Source organism: Thamnophis elegans, chromosome 4 (assembly GCF_009769535.1).
Source record: "Thamnophis elegans isolate rThaEle1 chromosome 4, rThaEle1.pri, whole genome shotgun sequence".
Lineage (NCBI taxonomy): Eukaryota > Metazoa > Chordata > Lepidosauria > Squamata > Colubridae > Thamnophis > Thamnophis elegans.
In genome coordinates, this window is record NC_045544.1 from 91,796,489 (window position 1) to 91,815,944 (window position 19,456).

At 35.9% G+C, this 19,456-nt stretch overlaps 1 protein-coding gene across 3 annotated transcripts in view; it reads right to left on the reverse strand.

The window, feature by feature from the left end:
* Positions 1-6: 6 nt before the first annotated feature.
* The window catches only part of PPP2R5A (protein phosphatase 2 regulatory subunit B'alpha), a 53,259-nt gene continuing 33,809 nt past the window's right edge, over positions 7-19,456 (reverse strand). For 2 of the 3 annotated variants that reach the window (XM_032217161.1, XM_032217159.1), the window contains exons 4-14: positions 18,686-18,778; positions 17,892-18,022; positions 16,290-16,349; positions 14,849-14,957; positions 13,899-13,952; positions 11,872-11,922; positions 10,035-10,154; positions 9,826-9,953; positions 7,043-7,144; positions 3,580-3,711; positions 915-1,083 (exon numbers count right to left, since the gene is read on the reverse strand). In XM_032217161.1, coding sequence (XP_032073052.1) covers positions 987-1,083; positions 3,580-3,711; positions 7,043-7,144; positions 9,826-9,953; positions 10,035-10,154; positions 11,872-11,922; positions 13,899-13,952; positions 14,849-14,957; positions 16,290-16,349; positions 17,892-18,022; positions 18,686-18,778 — 1,077 coding nt within the window. In that variant the 3' untranslated portion in view covers positions 915-986. Of the gene's footprint in view, positions 216-914; positions 1,084-3,579; positions 3,712-7,042; positions 7,145-9,825; positions 9,954-10,034; positions 10,155-11,871; positions 11,923-13,898; positions 13,953-14,848; positions 14,958-16,289; positions 16,350-17,891; positions 18,023-18,685; positions 18,779-19,456 lie in introns of those variants that run through there. The other variant, XM_032217160.1, reaches the window with a different exon arrangement.

Here is a 19,456-nt window from a genome sequence, read left to right on the forward strand (position 1 = left end):
GAGAAGTTCAGCTAGGATGACTAAACCAACGTCCATGTTACAACAAGAAAACTGCATTGATGGAAGGACAAATTGCTTTGTTGGACTGAACTTTAACATTTGGAGCTTTTAGAAAATGATTTGACTCTTTATAAATCCAGTCTTTTCCACAAATATGATTTCTTTTACAAGCTGCTACTTAGTGGTAAGAATATTCCTGAGAAAGAATTAACTTCCTGTAAAAAAGAAATAATTTGTATGGATGAACTAAGATTTCTTTTTTTTAAAATGGGAATTTAAAATATAGTATCTACCAGTAATAGGTTTAGTTAATCCTGTTCCCAAACATTGAGTCCAATGACTAATCATCTCAGGGACAAAGATGTTTGCTTCGAGGCTTTCCACTGGATATACTGCCAATCAGAGAGAACAGTGCTTTATTGGATTCTGATTCAGCATTATTACTTACATTCCAGCTATTGCGCTGACAAACACACTCCACAGGGATGAAAACACATTGTTAAAGTTATATGCACTAACTGTACATTGAACATACCACTGATTAAGAACTAACCTCAAAAGCATGACTGAAGAGATTGATCAATATTGGTTGGCTGTAGGACATAACTGTTTGATTTCTTACCATTTCTAACTGAAATAATATATTCTCTCTTGGATTTCAGCTCTTTTATGTGTTGGATTTTTAGTTGCAAAAGTAGGTACAATCTTTTTTTATAAAAAGGACAACTGATATCCTGAAGGCAACTGGAGGCATTGTGAAGATTATAAGAGCTGTGGTGGTGCAGTATTGCAGGCTAACTCTGCTCACATTGCCAGGAGTTCGATTCCTTCCATCCTCACCTGCTCAAGGTTGACTCAGCCTTCCATCCTTCCAAGGTCGGTAAAATGAGGACCCAGATTGTTGGGGGCAATATGCTGACTCTGTAAACTGCTTAGAGGGGGCTGTAAAGCACTGTGAAGTGATATACAAGTCTTAAGTGCTTTTGCTATGACACAATATGTTGCCAGATTTGGGTGGATATGGTGCCAAGTGCCCATTTTGGTTTGCCTACTCCTCTGTTCATAGAATACAGTACAATGAACCTAAAAATAGTTCAGTAGCAAGAGTTATTATTTACTGAAACAAAACCAAACATTGAAAACAGGAATTTTATCAAGTGTTCTTATTAAATAATACTTATGCTAAAGATTTTTCAATAAAATATACCTCTGTGCTACACTTACTTAAAATATTAATACTGTCATATAAATCAGAACTCTTCCAAAACCTATAGATAACTTACTTTAAAATCCATAAGCGTTAAAAAGAGAAAACACATGTAAGAATGAAATATTACAAAGATTATTATTCCTTAAATGAGAAAGGTTTAGCTTAGTTTAGATACTAATTTTATATTTACTTAAAATATTTTTTCTCCTTTTTAAAACCTCCAGGCAGATTATGGTGGTATGATAAAGAAAATTACTTTAAAATATGCTAACCATTAAGTCTGCATTAGCTTTCTGCCACCTTCTGAGGGAGCAGTAGAATATAGTAAAGTGAAGCCTGTAGTATTTTATTTTGAATCATGTGAAGCATGATTGGGTCTATGATTGTGTTTATATTTTGGAATGTTGCCCATACAAATCCAAAATACTATCATTATATTTAATTCCAAGTATTTGCAGACATGAAGATGAATATGCGCAAGGCATTCTTTTTTTTTTAAGTGTGAACATACCTTCTGCATTAAAGATAGAATCTTGTTTTGTTTAGTCAATAAAGTGAAGAGGAGATGAGGGCCATAACAATTTGATGTTATGTGAAAATGTATAATATCCATTAAGTAGAATGAATTGGTTTTTCTTCTGTAATTTCCCACTCTATCCCATTCTCCTAAAAATTAGTCTGGAATGTGTGGGGGGTGGAGGGCTTTGGAGCAGATCTGAGTAACAAAAATCCCACCCAAATGTGTACAACTGACCATGCACCACCAGGTAGTACCCATTGTTGTATTTCTGCAAAAAGCCTAACTAAAATTTGAGTATCAACATTTATTTTGTCAAACTACCTTCATTTCAAGTTTGATAATTGCCGCCTGCTTTAATCTTATTATTTAAATTTTTTAATTAAATATAAATATTTTGCTGGAAAATAGCCCATCAATCTAACCATTTTCCTATTTATAATTATTAAATTACAAAAATGGTAATATACAGCACTAATTACAAACATAAAGACTTTATTGAATGCTGCTCAATCCCTCAGTCTTTCAATACAAAACCATTTTCCACACAACTGAAATTTAAGAGATTGGAATGATACTCTGATATAAAGATCTGCAAAAGAACACCCCACTGATCAAGTAAAAACAGACAAAACTTTTAAGAATCATTTTTTTTTTGCCATCTTAAGCACTGCTTTTTCTTTAACACAAAGAGCTGTCTTGCATGTCTGCGTACAAATTGCATAGCCTAAGCTTTAAATGGAGCAGCTAGGCCATCCTGCAGGGCCAGGTTGAATCATAAAATAATAGGGCCAAAGGGGATCTCAGAGGTCTTCTAGTCCAACCCCGTCCATGGCATGAGTAAACACAAGTAAAAGTTGGAAAACAAGATCGAATAGGTTCTACAAAAATTTTCCGAACTGTAGAGTGTAATTGATAGGTTCCAATTTTTAGATATGGGAACAGAAACATGACTACTGAATCTTTTCTAAGAGGAAGCGTGAGAACTATATGAATAATTCTTTATTAAAAGTTAACAATCTTTCCTCATTCAGAGCTCACATAACTGCTGAAGCAAAACACATAATGCAGCCTAACTCCTGTCCAAGTTACAATTATCTGAGGGAGAAGCCCAACTCAGGTAAACTGATCTTACTCCCTTTTCCCTGTCTCTATATCCATTTATATAGCCCACTTTACCCACCTCTGTAACAAGTCTTTTCTACTTGAAAAGGTCCCTCATATAATTTTGAATCTTAATCTCTTTAAACTAAACATTCTTATAAAATAGCCTGACCTGTGATATTGTAATGGGAAGATTCAACTCAAGTGATACACATTTATTCAGAAGCAAACCCCACCAAGCTTCATGGGAGTCAATCCCATCAACTTGATACTAGATTATCAGTTTCATTTCAGGAAATACAGTAAAGCTAGAAATCTCTTCCTGAGTCTCAGCCAAAGGCTGCAGCACTATAAAAAGCACATAGGAAGGAGAAAATGTAGCTACCTGACATCTATGCCTAAGTGCAACACAATTTAAAAAAGAGGAAAAAAAAACTTCAAGTCAAAATTTCACCATTCCCATAATTAAATCACACACTTCGTGGATGATAAAATTCCTTTCTCTGAGATGTCAAAAGTTGACAACATAGCAATGATTAGAAACAAATTTACAATATGCTATGGTAAATAATATCACATTCAATTACTGTATTTCAATTCAAAAATATTTCATTTACATGTTGTGGGTGGGATGGCCATTTCAAAGATACTGATGAGGTTTCTCTTCTGCATTTTATTTTACATATTTTTTTTTTAAAAAAGCTGTATAGAAAAGGTAGGCCTCACAAACAGAGGCTTTCGCACTCACTTGGCACTATCATTTGGTATATTTGTCAGAGAAGAGGAGGTATTACTTGACTGGTTAGACAAAGTTCTGGTGAGCCTGAGTTCTTCTAGCTTTTGCCAAAGTTCTTCACGTTCTAATTCTTTCTTCTTCTCTCTGTAAAAAGAAGTGTAAGATTCTTAATCACTATGCATCTACGGAGCTAATAAAGATGATCAGAAATCCTAAATATATCATAAAGACTGACTTGAACAGCATGAACCTGTTTGGTACCAATCAGTACAGAAAATGGCGAGCTAGTTAAATGTCATGGTTGTGGACTAGAAAACAAATTTTTAACATTCCAGTCTCTGTATTTATAAGAACCTAAAGTTTGGGAAAATAAAAAGGTGATGAGAAAATGTAAGTAAAGTTTTACGTGAATAAATAACCTTGAGTATATTGTTGTGCTAGAAAATACAGTAGTCAAAAAGTGTTGAAATGAGTTTGTTTTTAAACTACAAATAATTTCCTTAGATATTACTATTAAAGTAAGGAGGCTGCATTTCTTGGCATTATAATGGGGGGGGGGGGGGGCGCTTAGATTACAGTATGTCTAAACTGCTTGTTAACTAATCTTCCTATCCCAAAACAGCTTAGACAAAGAATGCAGCCACATTGTCTTTGCCAGTCCAAAACTGGTATTGGACAAGATGCTAGAATAAGATCAGTTCCAAATATATCAAAAGCCTTTATGGCTGGATTTCTTAGGTATTTTCAAACACTGTTCTCCAATCTTCCTATTCAAAAACAGCTTAGACAAAGAATGGAGCAAGTTATGTTAACACATTCTAATTTTAGGGGTTTCTACTAAAATTATATATTGAATTTTCAAACTATACATCTGAAGCTTAAACCAGAAACAACAGTATGTCTTGAGCATACTGTTCCCTTTTTTTAAAAAAAATTAAAAAGATTTTAAAAGTTTGGATTTGTTGCTAAAGCATAGTCTCCTTGAATAAGCCACATAAGTATATACAGTAGATAAAGAAAGTCTATATATCCCTGTTAAAATACTAGGTTTTTTGAAATGTAAAAAAAAAACACCAGACCAAGATATTTCAGAATTTTTTCCACCCTTAATATAACATTGACTGTATGATTCAATTAAAAACAAACTGAAATCTGTTAAGGGGGGAAATTAAAAAAAAAACCTAGAATAATGTGGCTGCAATAGGTTCACTCTCTCTTATAAGTAGGGATATGTTCAGAATCACATTCAAAGTGACGTCAGCACACACCTGCCATTAATTAAACTAAGTCTGATCAACCCATATAAAAATCAGCTGTTCCAATAAGATTTTTCTGATATTTTACTCAAAAAAGTCAAGAGTTGGCAGTTGATTTTTAGATGCTCAAGAACAGGGGTGTCAAACTGGTGGCCTGTGAGCCAGATGCGTCATGCACAGGCCACACCCAGCTCTGCAAAGGGGGAAAACATTGTGATAGGTCATGTGATGGCAATGGGACACCACAAGTTTGACACCCCTGCTCAAGAACAACATTCAGTGCTTCAGAGGCGCTCAAACAGAACCTTTTTGCAACTCCTTTAAATACAAGTAGTACTTATTTAGTGATCACAGCTGTGACCAGCATCTTAGTTACTGTGAAAAGCAACTGTGCTTACTTTTTTCTTTACTTCTCCACCCTTTAGAAAGCTCATGTGTTGCTGGGATAATTAGCAAGAAGGGAATTATGCATTTACACTCATTGGAGAGGACAAGATTACAAGAGTTAGCCAGTACACAATAGGGAATATACATTGGAAAGAATTTGGTGGGACTGGCTATTTGTTTAGCACACCAGGGACTTGGCTGCAAGTGTGCTGGGCAAACAACTGGCATTAGTACATTCTATTCAATGTGGATTCCCCGTTGTGTGCTTGCTTCTCCTCTTGTAATCCCATTCTTCTCCAATAGCCATTCAGAGGTCAATGTCAGAACAATGCATACTAATTGACTGTAATGGCAAACACATGACGGAGAAAGAAACCCTTTAAAAGTAACTAAATGGTGGCAAAATTGTTTATTTTTCCAGTACTGTCATAACTTTGAATGTCACTCCATAAGGCAGTCAGTAAGGTCTACCTGGAGCTGTATCTCTTCTCAGGAACATCCAGCTATACTATGATTCCAGGAACGGGTGTGTTTAAGGAATTACAGACAAGGCTCCATGCATGTCTCCTATGCATTCCACAGCATATTTTTGCCTTTAATCCATAGCATTGTAGGACTCTATGCTAACCACACTGATTTCCCCCCCCCAATAGGAAGTAAAGCATGAAGGTTTTTAAAAATATACTCTGAATACATTGAAAACCCTTAATTTAAGATATTTAGTTTTAACCAAAGGGTCTCAAGATCAGGGCTGGTCAGATTGGCAGCCTATAGCAAACCATCTTCTGTAGTTGGCTGAGAAATTCTGGGAGTTAAAGTCCACACATATTAAAAGTTTCTGAGGTTCAAAAACATTTCTTTAGCATTTACATCACGTAGTGTTCCAGGCTTCCCCAGCAGGGAAACATCTCCGGGAGAATGTATTTCATTTCTTCCTAGAAAGTGAAGTCTTACTGGTAGCGACCTAGTAAATTATAGTTCTACTAGCATAACCCTAAATTTGTCTTTTCTCCTTTAATTAATAAGAAATTATTAGGAGTACAAAATAAGTGACACTATTAAACTAGATGACTACAGCTTCTCAAACAATTTGGAATGGAGCTACAGCACAGAAAAGACCCATCCTGAATAGATTAACTCTGTATTACTATTTGGGTTACTTCTTTACCCACATTTCCTTCCATACACTCAACAGAAGCCCACCTGTACATATGTAAAAACAAACTAACAGAAGCACATTGCCATACAGAGCAACAAAATCTCAACAGAGAAAAAAAGTTGAAGCATGAAAGCATAGGAAAGGTTGTGCCCCACATGCCTGCTAATTACCCCACTAATAGCAGCTGGAGATATCCCAAAGGTTTTGCTGATGAAAGCATCTTATATGGATGTACAGGCTGATGTCTCAACATATATTTGGTAAGAGGCCCCTAGAGCAAGAGCTAGGCAGATTTACAATAATCAGTGGGTTAGTAAAAAGAAAGAATTTATACCATTATATGGAAAGAGAAAAACTGCAACAGCCCTTGATCAGAAAATCTCATAAGCATAAATCCTTGCAAAAACAAAAAGGAAAAGGAAAGGACTGGATGCGTAGCAGGAAGAGGTGCTAAGTACAAGACAAGGCTAAATTTCCTAAGCAAGGCCCCTTAGGAGAAATGGGATTAAGGAAGGGATGCATTTATTTAGAAGAAATGGATAAACATTGTTAATATGAATAGTAGGAAGAGACCATCCATTTGCAAAACTGTTTTTTTATTCTAATGTCAAATCAACATTAACCCGGAAGACTGTTTCAGGCACATGTTTGTAAACACATTGGAAAAGTGTACCTTTGTCTTTCTGCTTTGTAAGTGCTTGTGAGTTCATCAAATAGTTTCCCATTCATCTCCATCAGTGTTTTCAGCACATTATATACTAATGCTACAATGGTCCTAAAACAGGGTAAGTTGCAAAAATATTATTAAGAGATGTATTCTATCATCTAGTCTTATTATCTAGCTTTTGCTTTAGTTTTGACACCATTTCACATAAAAGAAACAATCATGCTTTTGAAATGATGGGGTCTGCAAACTCAAAGCATGTACATTAGACTTGTTTGTCTTCACTCAAACTTAAAACAACAGTATGATAGGATTATCATCATAATGAATAGCAGCAAAGTTACAATTTAATATAAGTAACATGGGGCAGCCCTTGAAGAGCATTCAGAGACTTCAGCTTGTCCAGAATGCAGCTGCGCGAGTGATTGTGGGTGCACCTCGGTACACCCACGTTACACCTATCCTCCGCGAGCTGCACTGGCTGCCTATTGGACTCCGGACGCGCTTCAAGGTGCTAGTCGTTACTTTTAAAGCCCTACATGGTATCGGACCTGGGTACTTGAGAGACCGCCTCCTGCCAATTACCTCCCTACGACCAATTAGATCCCACAGATTAGGCCTCCTCCGGATTCCATCAACTAGCCAATGTCGACTGTCGACTACCCAGGGGAGGGCCTTCTCTGTGGCTGCTCCAGCCCTCTGGAACGATCTCCCCGTGGAGATTTGGACCCTCACCACCCTTCAGCCGTCAAGACCTGGCTGTTCCGGCAGGCCTGGGGCTGATGAGTTCCCAGCCCCACTCAAGTTGTTGCGGCTGTTGTGAAGTTTTCTTTTTAATCTGTTTTTTGGACTTTGTTTTTGTCTTGTTTGTTTTCTTTTTATTGACCCTATTCCCTATTGGTTTGTTAGCCGCCCTGAGTCCATTTGGGAATAGGGCAGCATACAAGTTTAATAAACTGAAACTGAAGTCAAAGTCAAGTGCACTTACAAAGGGGGCTGCCCAAATCTAACACAAAGTACAAAAAGCAAAAAATATATTCATAAGGGCTTCCTATATTTAGTATTTCAACTAAATTTGCTTGGCAATAAATGAAAAATCAAGAGATAAGATTATCTGGCCAGTAAAGTGATTTTGTTGAGAATGAGTTTCCATTAACAAGTCAATTCCTTTATAAGTTATAACAGACATTTTATTAATTTTAACAAAGCATTATTTTGATTATAAAATGCCTTCCTAAGAAAGCTTCCCTGGTATCAGATTTTTAACTTTGAGAATGAATCTACTGATGTCCATTCTCAGAAAAAAAAACCTCTACCATCAAATATTGTGGATAACAGTTTAGGGATGGAGAAGAGTCCCAAGTCAGTGACGTTTACATAACCCTACATATCATATTGAGCTTTTAAAATAGATTTGTAAGTAGTTGGTTGCTGTCATAGTTTTTGTAAGTAACATTTTATTGCATTTTGGCTGAAAAGTTGTACCTTGACCCCAGCAAAGCCTCTCATGAAATCCTCAATAAAACTGTAAAATATGGGTTAGATGATATCACTGTTGCATGAATTTATAATTGGCTGAATGGCCATTCATAAATGTCTCCTTATTAACCTGGACAGAGCACAATATGGAGTGCCACAAATCTGTCTTGGGACCAACATTTTTATTACTAATCTGGAAAGAGTTTGTTTATCTTTTATTTATTCAATTACTATGGCTGCCCAACTCAACCAAGTGACTAGATGGAGTTGAGGGGATGACTACCAAATCTGCATATGGCATAAAAACTAGGACTAGCTAAAACTTCAAAAGAGAAAGGGAAGATTTAAAAAAATCTACAGATTTAAACAGTAATCCAAATAAAAGTTTCTGAAAAAGAAAAATGAAACAAACAAACAAACAAACAAACAAAACAATGGGGGAGATCTGTTTTACAGAAGTAACATGAAAAGGATCTGGGTGTTAAAACAGATCACAAATTAAGAAATAGTTAATAATTTGATGCATTTGCTGACAATGCAAATGCTATTTTGGAATATATACACAGGAATATAAAGATCATGGGATTGAGTAATTGTCCCACTCTATTTTGTCTTCATAAGATCCCACCCACAACACTATCCTGCTTGGACACTAAACTCCAAAAAGGAGAACCATAAACTGAAATTCAAAGAAATTCAAAGGATGGTACCAAGGTGATATGGGCTGGAAATGAAATCCTACGAGGAATGGTTAAAAGAATGGATACATTCCGCTTGTGTAAAAGCCGATTGAGGGGAAATATGTCATTAGATGATATCTGTTCTCTTTTGTATTGTGGGGAACTACCAGAACCCTAGGGTGAAAGTATAAAGAAGTAGATTCAGATGAGACATATGAGGAGGAATTTCCTATCATAAGAACTATCAATCAGTGGAATAGATTGCCTTATAAAGAGATATCTTCTTCACTGGAGGTTGTCAAAAATAGATTGGATGGTCATCTATCAGAAATCCTCTAATGGATCCTGTACTGAGCAGAGGGTTGCACTAGAGGAATTGAAGTCACTTCCAATTTTATGATTTTATGACAATGTATATAATAAATCATTTCAAAACACATCTTTCAAGTAGCAGTATCAATGATTCAGTGCTTGCAGTTCTGTGCAGACAATGAAATTCTCATGCATTGTCATATACAAAATGCATTATTTTAACATGGTGTTTGTGCGTTACAAACCAAAAGGATTTATATCTGAAACTAATGCGCAATACATAAAAACATTTTAAAAGGTTAAACAGTAAGAAGTACATACGGATTCCAGTGTTCTTTGGAGATCTTATATAAATTGCCAAACATAATTGGCAAAATTGTATCAATGTTCTCTTCAATTAGACCAAGAATGTATTCATTATTCCAAAAGTACAGAGCCCTTTCTGCAATCTGAAATACACATTTAAAATATTAGGACAATGAGATTGGCTAGTATCCAATTTTTAATTATAGAAAATCTCAAGTTATTACCTGAAAATGTGAACTTGACACACACTTTGCTATTTGTTTGAAAAGAGGCTCTTGTATTTTTTTGAACTGTGTCGGTTCTATTACATCCAGAACTTCTTCGATTTCACCTAAAAACATGACCTGTTACAAAGAAAAAAAATATTTAGGCAAGAAAGGCTTGTATGATAACATCATTAGCATACAGAAAAACAATGGATTGATTTGTTTTTAATCTAGGATTTTCTGTAATCTACACTAATTCTACTTGCCCATGATTTTTTAAAACATAAATATCCTTAATTTGATATAAATTACTGAAACAACCCAGATTATCAACAAATTCCTCAATTTTTAAATATCAGTAATGCTACAGATCTAGTATTCTTAGAACCACCTATGTAAGATTCTCTAGTCTAGTAAATGGTTTAAAAATTACCTAAATTAAAAACTCCTAGGATTTTATATGGATAAATACAGGTTTATACAGATACTCAGATTCATTTCATTTCATTTATTAAATTTATAGGCCGCCCAATCCCGGAGGACTCCGGGCGGCTTACAATGAAGAAGAAAAAAAGAAGAAAAGCAAAATAAGTAAAAAAAAATAGTTTAAAATTCACAACACACATACGTTCTAATCGGGGCTGGACCTTAACACTAAGATCAACAGCCTCAGGCCTGCCGGAACAGCCAGGTTTTAACAGCTTTCCTGAAGGCCTTGAGAGTGGGTAAGGCCAGAACTCTGGGGGTGGCTGATTCCACAGGGTCGGAGCAGCCACAGAGAAGGCTCTCCTCCGGGGGGCCGCCAGCCGACACTGACCGGCTGATGATATCCAAAGGAGGCCCACCCTGTGGGATCTTATCGGCCATTGGGAGGTGTATGGCAGTAGGCGGTCTTGCAGATAGGCTGGTCCTAAGCCATGTAGGGTTTTAAAGGTAATAACCAACACCTTGAATTGCGTCCGGAGACCAATTGGCAGCCAGTGCAGCTCGCAGAAGACAGGTGTAATATGGGTACACCCAATATCGCTTGCGCGGCTGCATTCTGGACTAGCTGTAGTCTCCGAACACTTTTCAAGGGTAGCCCCATGTAGAGCGCATTGCAATAATCGAGCCTTGAGGTGACAAGGGCCTGAGTGACAGATGGTGATTCAGAGCTAAACAGTTGTAAGCACAAATATTTTCTATGTTAAAATAACATATAATTCATAAAGTTTTACTCAACAACATGACTACAATTATATAAAACAAAATGTGAACAGTATTTATATATTGTATGCATTATTACTCATAAAACTGCACTATGTACTACTATATAATATGAAAAGGTACAAATGCATTAAGTATTATCTTTTTACAGTAGGATTTCAATAGTCATTTAATTTTTAAAAGATAACATTTAATTATTTCCAATTTAACACAATGCAATACTTATTTTTTAAGAATATGCAGGGCACATTTCCTCCCAGTCTAAAATTTGCATGCAAGACTCAGGTCCATAAATAGGCAGCGTATACATACTAGAAAAAGAATGAAAACTCTGCAAACTTCCCTCAAAAGCACATTTTGAAGTGTATCAGCTTGGGAAGTTGCATTTGGAGGAGGTTCAAAGAGAATACCCATGTTCTGCCTAATAACCTGTCATGCTGCTTTATCACAGGCAGATAAGTAAAAACTCTAATCTCACATGATTCTTCCAAAGAAGGACCATGTTTAAGGCTCTCCTTAGCGTACCAAGTTAGTTTTCTTAAGATGAAAATGGAGACTTTATGTATTATCCATATTATAGCTGGAATAAACCTGCTGAGCTATAGTAAATTGATTTTAGTATAATTTTTGGCAAAATAATCAAACTTACCTCTTTCTGGCTGCATATTTTTGGCCAAAATTTCAGCAATCCTCTGATAACCTGGGTTGCAAAAATAAAAACTCATCAGAGCATATCTATGAAAACAGATAATTGAATGGTGATATGGCTGCCTTTAGATTTGCTAAATTCAATCATTTTATTCAATGTATTTGACACAGGTGTATGTTCAAAAATGAATTTTGTTCCGAATTATTGGATTCACTGATCACATTAAACCATCATAGGTTAACAATGATTTCTTGAATTTAAGGATAACTGACGGGATTTATACAACAAATGTAGATAAACACATCACTTTAGGGCTCAGTCAGACATAATAACTGCATTAACATTTTAAAAAATAAAATGCCTACATTTTCTCTACAACAGGAGTCCCCTTTTGGCTGTTAGGAACTCGACCACAGCTGGACATGACCAGTAGTCAAAACCAAAACCGAAACCATTCCCCTCCACCTCGGTCCGTGGAAAAATTTTCTTAGGTGAAACCGGTCCCTGGTGCCAAAATGTTTCAGGACCTCTGCTCTAGAATTTCTATCACCTGTCCCTTTTCCTATTTAAGTCTATTTATCAATCATTCCTTAAATAGGCTTGTCAGTGGAAAATAAAATCTATTAAAAAAGACTATTAAGTACTATTATTCATGTGTAACTGCACAGTATTTTCACTTTAAAAGACTGCATCCCTTTAATGTTTCAACTGCTAAAGAATAGAGACATATTTTGTGTCACAGTCTTATCATTTGCTCTGTAGGACTGTGGAAAGGGGACATGGGTTCTAAAAATATTTAATAAAATGTTTAATAAAAGTAAATGGCAGTTTGAAAGCTTGTAAGCAATTTTAATGAACCTTTAATTACTTGAAATAAACTACTGCACACAACTGGACTTTTTAATAAACATGCATATGATTAATCAATTCTATTTTATAATAATATATTTAAAATGCTCAGGTGTTGTGTATGTTTATACAATTGCAATCTTTTTTTTTGTTATGTATGGTCACAATCTTTGTACAACCAGTTCACAGAGTTACAAACCACAGAATTCAATTTCATTTACATTTTACATTATTTTCTCCTGATTCAAACTGATGATACATGATATCATTTGGTGAAGGCTATGAATACTTTGTTCTAAAATTGCTGGTACAATATTTATTTACAATACTCAGCTTTTCCCCTTACCCTGTTATTACATATTATTTTATCAGCATTCTAAACCAAGGGGCCACTTCTGGTAAATAGCTGTCCAATTAAATATTTAAACAATTTTAAATTTTGAATGTATATCTGTTGTATTAATATAACAAACTATACACTGGTAATTACTGCAGTTATAAATTATTGGATAAGTAGATTCATTATGACAATACAAGGAAAGAACAGACTGGTTTTAGAAATATCTGTAGAGTTAAAACACATTTCATAAACAGTAGTTGAAAGCCAATGACTTGCTTTAGAAGCAAAGCACTTCTAAACTCAAACAAATGAAGATACCAGGACTCTGGTCAGGGTTTGTCATGGACACTAAGCAAGTGTCTTGTCTTAATTCCTGGGGCACATGTATGGAAAAGTCTTCCATTCTTATTCTATTGATACACTGTAAATAACAGCAGGATGTTCTTTTCTTGCTGAAAACTAGTTGCTGAACCACATTGGTGCAGCAGTTTGTATAATCATCATTATTTGCTAGATCTAAGTTTGAGCTATATTGCAAAAGTTCAGAAAGAGACAAATACAAGAAGAGCCGAGGTGGCGCAGTGGTTAGGATGCAGTACTGCAGGCCACTTCAGCTGACTGTTATCTGCAGTTCAGCGGTTCAAATCTCACCGGCTCAAGGTTGACTCAGCCTTCCATCCTTCCGAGGTGGGTGAAATGAGGACCCAGACTGTGGGGGCAATTTGCTGACTCAATTTGCTAAAAATCTGTAAACCGCTTAGAGAGGGCTGAAAGCCCTATGAAGTGGTATATAAGTCAAATAAACAAACAAAGAAAGAAACAAACAAACAATACTTACCGGCTCTGTTAATGCCATATCTTTTTCCAAGAACTGAACAACACAGTACGCCAGCTTAAAAAAAAGTTTTTGAAAATTCATAGTTCATTACAGGATTATTAAATTCTCATAATTTTCAAAAAAAAAAGATTATCTGTAACATTATTTGAATGACCGTCTGTCATTCATATGTATGGTTTTGTGTCTGTACTGAGCCTCTTTTGGAAGATTATAGACTATACAAACATTTGATGGGTGCCCCATCTTCTCTGAATACCAAGCATATTTGGACATAAATCCTAACTTTTTTTTAATTTCAAAGACTGGTATAACAATCCCTTTAATGAAGAGAAAAAGTGATGTCACCGATTGTTTGAATTCACAGTACACCTCTTTAATGTTTTATACATTATATATTAAAGTAACATTTTAAATCTTTAGTTCTGAAAAATAAAGACTCTTATAAGATCATGTAGCACATGATCACAATGAATGCCACAAACTCAGTTGCCAAGTACAAAGAGAACACTTTCCCAAGTGCCACACGCAGATGTATCATCAGACAACCCTCAGAAGGCAGATGATTACTATTTAGTGTTATTGTTAGTACCCTGTTTAACTCTTCCATCAAACACCTTGGGAAGCAGAGATTTCAAGCTATGCCCATAGAAGAATACAGGTAAGCTATTTTTAAAATTACAGCATACAATCACTAACAGATAATAAATTCAAAGGTACAAGTAGTTGAAGAAAAATGTTTATTTATTTTACAATATTGGTTCATAAAAACTTTAGCAGTGTGCAAATAAATACTCATTCTGATTTTCCACTGTGTGAAATATATTAAAGTTATGTATCTTTAAATAATTACCTCTGGCCCTAAAAGACTCAACTTGGGCAATTAAATAAGTATAACTACAATATTACTTGAGCTTCAACATGTAATATTTTATTTGTTCAGATCAACATACCTGTGCGTGAAATAAAGCTAATCCCTTTGAAGTATGCATGGGAATAAGAATCTTCAGAAGGAATTGTTTATGTTCAGCTTTCAGTGGCAATGCAAAACCATTGATAATACTGAGGAGGAGAAACAAATTCAACATGAAAAGTTATTACAGTATAGCAATACATATAATAAATGTGTATTATTAAGTTTATGTTTTATTATGAAGATTTTGAACAACACTATTCCTATAAATACATAGAACAAGACCAGCTCTATTTTCCACAGGGTAGTAAGGACCAGTTACTTTTCGAACCTTGTTGATGAAATTAGTGGCTACAAATAAGCAAATCCTAGATGCTGCTTGTTTGTATCCACTAATTTGGCTGCTTGGTTCCCTATATGAGCACCAACTGCAGATTCCACCAACTGAGAAAAAAGTGCTTTAAGTAGGACAGATTCAGTACTCCAACTGGCAGTAACTTGAGGTCATTTGTAAGACTTTCACTGTATGAAAAAGTTTACAACTCAAAAAAACACATTTGGAACTGCAGGAAAATTATAATTGTTCCATTAAATGTAAAATTAATTACATGCAGTTTATGGATCTCATAGAATATTTCCTTTTCTTTCCTCCCCTTCTTTTCTGGTCAAATTATCAAATCCTGTTTGAAATAAAAGGGGAAAGGAAGATATCAGACTAGCAGTATCTGTCCTATAGGCAATCCTCGTCTAAGGACCAGTTGCTTAGCGAACAGTTGAAATTACAACAACACCCCAAAAGTTATTATGACCCAGATGAAATGTTCTGGTATCTACCCCTTCTCACACGATCATGTAATTGCATTTTGGACACTTGGCAACCAGCCCTCATTTATGTCCATTTGCAGCATTACATGGTCACATGTCCACAATGTACTAGTTTCTTATAGGAAATCAGGTTTCTAGCACTCACCCATTGCAAACAATGGGCTTGTTTTATATGACTGCTGCAAAAAAAAAAGACATAAAATCAGGATGGCCATGTGATGACCTGTTAAAAACTGGCTCAACTTAAAACTATAATTGTGGGCTCAATTACAGTTATTAAGTTGAGAACTATCTACATTGCAGACACGTACTGTGGCATTGCATACTGTGTAACATACTTTAATTATTTATTTGTAGATGATGTCCCCATATAGCAATTCTGCAAGTCATCTGAACTTCATAGTACAGCTCTTTAAGATTTTGTAGAAGCATATTTACTCAAGCGCCTGATTTTCTAAGACCAGTACCAATGTCCACATGGAATCTTCTTGCAATATTTTTGGTACCTTAACTCCAAGAGCTCATTCCAGTTACAGCATCTTTATCTCCCTGCAGGCCTGATAACAATTGGGTTGGTGATGATAACTGTAACCATTGGTTAAAAAAACGGATGCAAACCTTGGTCCTTCCTAACTGCGATGAAGAAATCAACCTACCTTCCAAGTATCTCAAGTAGCTCAGCAACACCATTGAAATGTTCTGTTTCATATATAAACCTGTTGAAAAAATTGCAGTTAATATTTCACCAAACAGTGAAGAATAAAATAAAATTAAATATCTCCACGTGATAGCTGAGGCAGTGGTGGGATTCAATTTTTTTTTACTACTGGTTCTGTGGGCATGGCTTGGCTTGGCAGGCGTGGCAGGAGAAGGATACTGTAAAATTTCCAGTCCCTCCCCACTGTAAGACAAGGATACTGTAAAATCTCCATTTCCACCCAACTCAAAAGGAAGGTTACTGCTAAATCCCCATTTCCTCCCAATCAGCTGGGACTCAGGAGGCAAAGAATAGATGGGGGTAGAGCCAGTCAGAGGTGGTATTTACCAATTTTCCGAACTACCGTATATACTCGAGTATAGGCCGACCCGAATATAAGCCGAGGCACCTAATTTTACCACAAAAAACTGGAAAAGTTATTGACTCGAGTATAAGCCTAGGGTGGGAAATGCAGCAGCTACCGGTAAATTTCAAAAATAAAATAGATACCAATAATGTTTTTGAATATTTATTTCAAAGAAAAACAGTAAACTAGCGGTGTATTCAATGAAATACTTCACTCACCTCATGATGCTGATGTCCCGCTGTGATGATGATGTCCCGTGCAGCCGCGGGAGCGATGTCCCGCCTCCTATGACACACGGCACAGTGATTCCTATCATTGGATCACTGTACCAGAGGAGGTGGGACATCGCTATGTGGCTGCTTGCCATAACAAGGAGGAGGTGGGACATCGTTGCAGAGCGGCAGGAGGGGGAGGAAGGGGAATCGTAAGACAGCCCTGCATTACATTAGAACGTGAGGAGGGGGGATGGTGCGGTGCGCGCTGCGCGGCAAACTGACACAGAGGGAGGGGAAACTCACAGGGGCACTGGGCCATTCACGAGTGTCACCCAGCGGCATGGCCCCGCCCCTTTTTCTCCTCCATTTCGGGCAAATTTTTCACTGACTCGAGTATAAGCCGAGGCGGCTTTTTCCAGCCCAAAAAGTGGGCTGAAAAACTAGGCTTATACTCGAGTATATACAGTACTCAAAATTTCCAGTACCGATTCTGCAGAACTGGTCAGAACCTGCTGAATACTACCTCTGAATTGAGGGGTTACTATTTTTCCTGAAAACTCTTAGCAGAATGCACCTTCCATTTGATGTAAGAAATTTGCTTTAAAATAGATATTCACATTATGGGTAAGATCCAAAGTAGATCACAACAAACCTCTAAAACAGAAAGGGGTAACCTACAGCCCACGAATGGCCTCAAACAGCCCCACCCAGAGGTCCCACAGAAACCAGGCATAAAAAGGATGCTTTAACCTTCTGAATCATTTACAACCTTTAGACCTAAAAAAACCCTCAAGTACCGTAATTAAGCCAATTTGTCCTGTGGGAGGGTTGAGGGCAAGCTAATTACCCAAAGCCTTTCAGTAGTTTAACTCCAAATATGTTATTAGTAGATTAAGAACAAGTTGTAGGTTATTAATTAAAGTACAAATTAAATATATACAAAAGGTGGTAGTAAGATTGTAAATAGTATATATTATACCTGAGAAAAATATTGTTGATTTGTTTCCTGATGAATGCTCTTAATCCAAGGAATTTGCCATAAATTCGATGAAGTACTGTTTTTAGAAAGTCACGTTCTCGTGGATCTTCACTGTCAAAAAGCTCCAACAGCTATTAATAAAGTATAGTTTATTACTTCAATAAGCACTAATTGGTATACAAATGTTCAACCAAATTTGTTCCACACCTTCCCACCTAAACCTAAGGTAAGTTATCTTTGCCATAATTTTAAAAAATCACGTCATTGTAATTCAGAGCAACAGTTCAATAGCGGCAAACTTACATGTCTTACAGATTACTATTCTATTTCTCCCTCTAACAATATAAAGAATGCTAGTTTGAACTCTGATTTGTGGGAAACTACTTATGAGGGCACTCTAGCTGACAATCTGTGCTTCTTTTGAAACACCCCAAATTGTGCTGCACTGTTTGGAACTTATTCTTCAACAGTAGTTAGAAGGGAAATAAGTGCACACTCTCCAACTTTGGGAGTGGGGTGGTATGGGCAGGGGGTTGGACTAGAAGACCTCCAAATTCCCATCCAACCCTATGATTCTATAAACTTTGCAACTGTATGGGAAGGAAGATATATAACTGCTTTGCAACTCAAAAGGAATATCTTCAAAAAATGTCATTTCTTCCCTTTCTATAGTATATAAATATGCTTGTCTAAAAATATTTCTGCGAAATAAAATGAACCTTCTATCCATAAAAGAAACATTTACATTAAAAAAAATAATCTAAGCTAAAGCTATATATTTCAGATGAATTTACCTGCTGTACAAATTTCTGGTCAATATGTCGTTTCGCAATGCTAGGTTGGAAATCAGGACTTTCTAAAAATCGTAGTAAAAATTCATACACCAGCTATAAAAGAATATAATAAATGTTGTAAAACATTTTGACATGTAATACATTTCACATATATTAGTAAAGCCCATTAGAAGATAACAAAAATCCATTTCAATAAAATTCAGCATGCCATATTAGTATATTAACTAGTATATTAACTAGCATATTAACTGTTCAGGCTCTTAAAACCACATATTTCTACTCCATTACTATAATCTTTAAGCTGCAGGAATGACTTCTCTCAAGTCTGGTGCAGAAAATAGTTAAGAAATCAGATGTGCTCTGAAGTGTCCATTATATTTTCTCCTATATGATCTTTTTATTCTCTCCCTATTCTCTATTCTCTCCCTATTCATGACGTAGCCAATTCTTCCTTTTTTTTAGTGCTATTTTTATTATAAGTGCACCAGGTTTAACACTAACCATCTTTGAACAGAGTTCAAAGTAAAGTATCTTTGAACAGAATTCATAAAGAGTTTTAAAAACACTTTTTTAAAAAGAGTAATTTCTGGGGGTAGTTTTATGCTTAATGTTTGCAGTTGTTTTCAGACAATTAGGTTTCTTAAAGGCTTTCTTTAAAGCATGCTGTCTGGGGGGTGGGGGGGAATCTAGGGTTGAAGTCCATACATCTTAAAGCATCTTAGGTTGAGTAACAAAAAGAAACAAAAGAAGTTACCATTATCAACACCCAAT